The following is a 6,467-nucleotide window of genomic DNA, read 5'->3' as shown; positions in this document are numbered from 1 at the left end:
GGGCTTAGAGATCTGTTTTTCTTGTTTAAGTCAATTCCATATGATTGTGTTAACCTTTCACCAGCCATTTTCTTGCTGATGATAATTTTCCCTCCTAGTCTTCCAATGATTCTAATGGACTCGTATTATGTCGTATTGCCTCGAAAACCCTTTAGATGTTCTTCTTGAATTAAGTTTGAACTGTTATGGAATGATCGACAAGTTTAAAAAGTAGAAGAAATTTAGGATATGATTCGAACGGCAGGATGATTATCTACTTTGGGTATTAAAATCTCACGAGTTTCGTGAATCTACTTTTGATATACTTACAAATATAGTGTAACAACCCAAACCCACTGCTAGCAAATATTGTCCAGTTTGGGCTTTCCCTTTCACGCTTCCCCCTCAAGGTTTTTAAAACCTCTCCGTTAGGGAGAGGTTTCCACACCCAATCGATGTGGGATCTCACAATCCACCTCCCTTCGGGGCCCAGCATCCTCGCTGGCACTCATTCCCTTCTCCAATCAATATGGGACCCTCCAATCCACCCTCATTTGGGGCCCAGCGTCTTTACTGGCATACCGCCTCGTGTCCACCCTCCTTAGTAGTGTATTTTTTTTGTGTGAAATTAGTCGAGTCGTGTGTAGGATGTTTGGATTCCGTTTTGGAATCGAGATGTTGACAGAAAACATCAGCTAAACTTGTTTTTCATGGGGGCAGCTCATGAGTTTTACCAGCAGCATAGTGAAACTTGATTGGTGTCATTCAGTTCAATCTCATGTCATTGGTCATATATACAATTTACAAAGCTCTTGATTTCTTTGCTGTTCTAAGGAAGTGGGGACATTGAGCCATCCTGATCGGGTTTGTTTTCTGTAAGCTTCTTTCACTGACTTTTGTTCATTACCCAGCTGGTTGGTCGGCTTGACAACAGTGCTGTTTCAGCAACAGGAGCAAAGTTGGCATTCAAATCTAATGAAGAAATAGCAGTTCAAGTGAAGTCAATACCACTAGATGAAGTAATCCCCGAGTCCGAACGGGTTCTCTTAATAAAAATCGACGTTCAGGGTTGGGAATATCATGTGCTTAAAGGGGCAAAGAAGATCTTGTCTAGAAAGGGAACTGAAGCCCCATATCTCATCTATGAGGAAGATGAACGACTGCTAAAAGCCAGTAATAGTAGTTCAAAGGAGATCAGAGAATTCCTTCATTCTGTAGGTTATGATCATTGCACTCAACATGGCACAGATGCACACTGCACAAAAACTGGTTGAAATTCTTTTGCAAAGCCTGCGTAGCGAACAATGAACCCGAGGGATCTCGACGATCAAACACGGTATGAGGACGGTCTTGCAAAAGTGCCATTTTTCATCTCAACTGCTCAGATGAAGCATGTAAGCTCTTATAGTATATGAAGCTGCCCTTGAGACTTGCAGTTTGAAGTGATGGTCGGATTGGATGAATCGAATCGTATCGTATCGGTTCTTCATTTGCTGTTCACGCTGGATGTTCTCGGTTCATGACATTTTGATTGTAGCATTCTTCGGTTTGTTGCTAGTAGATATTGTAGACAATAACGTTCATTTTTGTCACTAGATTCGGAACTTATCTTAAAACATTCGATATTGGAAACAACGAGAATTCTTATGATATGATATGGGGTTAGAAATTAAGAAACTTACCTGGACAAGAGAAAAACAAATGCCCCCGAGTACCAAACAAAAATCTCTCTAATTTCACGTCAACCATAACACAAATAACAAAAAGAAAACTTGGCTGGCTTAGGTACTCAATCTTACCTATTAGGTGTGCGTTGGATCATGAAAAAGAAGATTTGATAGGCGTACGGAGTGAGAGGGCGAAGGAGAAATGGTTGGTTGCCCATTGTCAGAGTCATGCTCGTCCAAGGGGTGTTGTCCATGACCGCATGCATGCTCATGCCATGCCGAACTCTTTATTTAATTTCATGTTGTATTGTCTTACTTCTGGTTGTATGACTATTTGGTGAAATCATGTCTAAGCCTTGTCAAACCTATAGGGGGTGTGATTAGTTGTCAACTCCTCCCACCAAGATTTTGTATGATTGTTTTGCGAAATCACGTCTAGCTCTATCAAATCTGCATCGTCTCAAAATGCATGATAAGGGGATGTGACTAGTTGTTGTTATCTTTTGTTTATAGTTACATAGCTTTCAAATCTTCTTTCATTTTTATTTTCAAACTTGCTCCCGAAAATCTCTTTGTTCTCATTTTCTAAAATCTTCTTCTCAAAACGGGGCCAGAGGCTTGAGTATACATTGTCTGACCGTAGGCGACGTGAACCCAAAATTGGCTTGACTCACTCAGTGTTGGGAGTGAACGCCGCACAATCGCAAAATCCACCGCTAAAAAGAGTACGATTATGACCCCTCTTATGCGTGGAAGGAGTTGGGTGTAGTTAGTAAAAACCCAATTGTTGTCTTGGTCTAAACACCTATTTGGTTGTTCAATAGGGTTAAAAGAGGGCAATTTGGTAATTAAGTAGGAGAGGATTATGAGCCTTATCTGGTTGAATTTGCTTAATTTCCGACCAACTAAATCACAGTCAAGACCATCACACACACAGCAGAAGCAGCTGAGTAGCTCATCAGACAACTTCTGAATTTCAGTCCTCAAAGAACAAATTCGAATCCAAAACCCCATTTAAATGGCATATACCGTGGGTTCGTCCACACCCATTTGCTCCTTCAATCCCTCGAGCAAGCCCACGTCTGGTATTTTCTGCACTTTCTCTTCCAAAGTTGCCTGGTTTTGATTCTGTTTGTTTATAACCCTTTCTTTTCACATTTTGATTGGGATTTTTGCTGCCAATTCAGTTCCTCATAAGGCTTTTCGGATCATTGAGGCGTTCCAAAGCACAAACCCCATTAGGCTTTTGCCTTGTGCGGCCAAGGTATGGTTTCTCTGGCCAGTTCTTTCCTACAAATGAAATGAACTTGTTTGGTTATGTCTGTCTTGTGGGCAAATTGTTGCAACTTTAGTGGATTGTGGAACTACAAATTGAACCCTTGAGCTAGCTCCCTCTCAAGGTTTTTAAAACCCGTCTACTGTGGAGAGAGTTTAGCTCTACTCCGACCAGTGTCTCCCACCGCTAGCAAATATTGTCGCTTTGACCCGTTACGTATAAGAGGGTGGAAACCTCTCTCTAGTAGACACGTTCTTAAAACCTTGTGGGGAAGCTCGAAAGGAAAAGCCTAAAAAGGACCATATCTACGGTGGGCTTGGACTGTTATAAATGGTATTAGAATCAGTCATTGGACGGTGTGCCAGGGAGGATGCTGGACCCCTAAAGAGAGTGGATTGTGAGATCCCACGTCGGTTGGAGAGGGGAACGAAGCATTCCTTATAAGGGTGTGGAAACCTCTTCCTATTAGACGCGTTTCAAAAACCTTGAGAGAAAGCTCAAAAGGAAAAACTCAAAGAAAACAATATCCGCTTAGAACACAAATCTCTTTCAGTTTGTGAGAATGTTTTAATGTTGCTTTGGCAGGCTTCAGATGGTGCAGATAGTAACCAAACCAGAAAAAACAAAAGCATACTTTGTTCTGACTGCAATGGAAATGGTGATATATGGTTCTTCTGCTTAAATTCCCAACTTTTACTCAAACTTTTACAATGTTCTCTTGATTATGATTCAAATATAGACCCGTGACATGCGACGGTGTCAGTATCGGGACGCCGGGAATGGCGCTGCGACCGTATCCCCTTTGTCCGTGGCTTGCTGCAGCCTTTCTTTCTTTGTTTTGTTTGGCTCTATGTTCTTAAAATCTGTCCCCTCCAAACCAAGTTTTCTGGTGTCAATTTCCTTTAGTACTGTTTTCTTCTACAAATTCAATTCTTGGGGCCATGTCTCCGAGGTTCTTGGATGATCACACTTTTCTTGGTAGTGGACTTTGTGATTGTGCGGCACTCACTCTCAACACCAAATGAGTTAAGCTAGTTTGTATTCATGTCGCCTATGGCCGGGCAACGTATGCTCAAGCCTCTAGTCCCGCTTGAGTAGAAGGTTTTGGAAAACAGGGTAGAGAGATTTTTGATAGCGAGTTTGAAAGTAAGAATGAGAGAAGATTTAAAAGTAACGTTATATAACTATAAGTAAAAGGCAACATAACGGCTTAAATAACATATAACTTTCCGGGTAGGGAGAATTTGACAACTAGTCACATTCCCTTCCAGTACATTTTGAGTCAATTTATGTTTGATAGGCTTAGATGTGATTTCGCCGAATGGTCATACAAAATCAAGAGGAGTTGACAACTAGTCACACCCCTATAGTACATTTTGAGGTGATTCAGGTCTGATAGGCCTAGACATTATTTTGCTGATTAATCGTACAAATAGAAAATACAATAGTAAAGCAATACAACATGAAATTAAATAAACGGTTCGGTGTGACATGGGCAACACGTCTTGGACGAGCATGACTGTGACACTAGGCATACCTTTTTTGTGCGTCTTTCTTGTGGAGGGAACAGAACAGGAAAGACTCGACCGACCCATCCCTCCAGGTTCCTCGTTTCTTAGATTGTGTTAGTAGTCTCTAAGATTGGGTTACTTTCAGCTGGGTGCTTGTGGCACAGTCTTTTTCTCCTCTGACCTTTTCCCTTGAAGTAAAATCATAGAGCTTGAGCTTAGTTTACATATGTTTTTTCTTCTCAATTTTCAGGTGCTGTCCTATGTTCTCAGTGTAAAGGAACAGGAGTTAATTCAGTGGATCATTTCAATGGACAGTTCAAAGCTGGTAGCATATGCTGGCTCTGCAGGTATTGATGAACAAACTCTCCTTGCTCTACTGTAACCCGAAGCTAAAAAAGTCGAGCGTATGTTCTATGGACCTAAAGTCCCGTTCCGATGGTCCTAACGAGTCATCTACTTAAAAAGAACTTTCCCTACAGTGTGCCCGTATCTTAGGATACATGCATCTTGGTCTGGTACATGCATAAACCAATTGAACTATGCTCGAGTTGACATAAACCATTCCATCTATTATCAACGAGTCTAGTTCAAACCTAGACTCGTTGCATTTTTTAGAATAAAGTCATTTCTCGAGATATCTGATAGAACGATTAAATTTGAGGTTCTAAGCTGGTTAATGTCTTTGACATTGCAGTGGCAAAAAGGATATCCTGTGTGGGGGCTGTAATGGAGCTGGTTTTATGGGTGGGTTTATGAGTACAGCTGACAGTTAGTTCTTGATACAGAAAAACATACTAAATTCAGTAACTTGGTAACATAATTTCCAAGTATGTAAATGAAATTTATGATATTTTTCTTCTAAATTTGAACCTCTTCCTAACAGACACGTTTTAAAATCGTGAGACTGATGGCGATACGAAACAGTCTAAAACGGATAATAACTACTGGCGGTGGGCTTGAGGTGTTACAAATAGTATCAGAGCCAGACACGGGGTAGTGTGCTAGTGAGGACACTGACCCCCAAGGGAGATGAATTGTGAGATCTCATATCGGTTAGAGAGGGTGTAACGGCCCAAATCCACCGCTAGCAGATATTGTCCTCTTTGGGCTTTCCGTTTCGGGCTTCCCCTCAAGGCTTTAAAACGCGTCTGGTAGGGGAAGGTTTCCACACCCTTATAAATGGTGGTTTGTCTCCTCAACCAATGTGGGACATCACAATTCACCCCCCTTCGGGGCCCAGCGTCATCGCTGGCACTCTTTCCTTCCTCCCATCGATGTGGGACCGCCCCCAAAATCACCCCCTTTGGGGCCCAGTCTCCTTACTGGCACACTGCCGAAGGCGGGTAGATTGTGATGTACCCCGTTGGTTGGGGAGGAAAACAAACCACCATTTATAAGGGTGTGGAAACTTCTCCTAGCGGACGCGTTTTAAAGCCTTGAGGGGAAGCCCAAAAGGGAAAACCTAAAGAGGACAATATCTGCTAGCGGTGGATCTAGGGCGTTGCAGAGGGGAACTAAGCATTATTTATAAGGGTGTGGAAACCTCTTCCTAACAGATACGTTTAAAAAAACTGTGCTAAAACAGACAATATTGGTTAGCGGTGGACTTAGGCTGTTACATTGTGAGAGTTGGGTTAGGTTTCCATCAGTTTGGTTCGAAAAACCTAAACCTGTCCCAACCGGACTTGTGTATGTAATTTCTATGTTTCCAAAGTGTAACTAACATCGATTCCACAGTCCCAACCGAGTTCAGTTAGTTAAATACCATGAATCATATTCTTCATCTCTATTTCTATTTAAGCAAGGAAAAACTCGTTAATGCTTTCATTCCCTATTTAACCGAGGAGGGTCTCACCTCTTGAAGGACGGGTTTTGTGAAATCGTAGCCATATCGAGAAAATAACATTCCTATATCGAAATCTAGTTCAGTTTAAACAACAAAAAAAACTCGTTAACGCTTTCATTCCCTATTTAACCGAGAATTTCTCACCTTTTTTAAGGACGAGTTTCGTGAAACTGTGTCCATACCGAGCT

The 6,467-nt window shown here is 41.7% G+C and overlaps 2 protein-coding genes across 2 annotated transcripts; both read left to right on the top strand.

The window, feature by feature from the left end:
• Positions 1-888: 888 nt before the first annotated feature.
• Positions 889-1,634, top strand: LOC111786452 (the record flags this gene model as incomplete). Its single annotated transcript, XM_023666702.1, is given in 1 exon segment — positions 889-1,634. A coding segment is annotated over 1 exon segment (365 nt), but the record flags the coding sequence as incomplete, so codon positions are not given.
• Positions 1,635-2,549: 915 nt separating this feature from the next.
• Positions 2,550-5,313, top strand: LOC111786453. Its single transcript, XM_023666703.1, has 5 exons — positions 2,550-2,731; positions 2,834-2,910; positions 3,508-3,580; positions 4,684-4,780; positions 5,128-5,313. The coding sequence occupies exons 1-5, from the start codon at positions 2,665-2,667 to the stop codon at positions 5,204-5,206; spliced, it is 393 nt and encodes a 130-aa protein (XP_023522471.1). The 5' UTR covers positions 2,550-2,664; the 3' UTR covers positions 5,207-5,313.
• The last annotated feature ends 1,154 nt before the right edge of the window (positions 5,314-6,467 follow it).

This window comes from Cucurbita pepo, unplaced genomic scaffold, assembly GCF_002806865.2.
Source record: "Cucurbita pepo subsp. pepo cultivar mu-cu-16 unplaced genomic scaffold, ASM280686v2 Cp4.1_scaffold001687, whole genome shotgun sequence".
Taxonomy (NCBI): Eukaryota; Viridiplantae; Streptophyta; class Magnoliopsida; order Cucurbitales; family Cucurbitaceae; genus Cucurbita; species Cucurbita pepo.
Note: the sequence above shows the minus strand (reverse complement) of the source record. Positions and strands in the feature narration are given on the sequence as shown.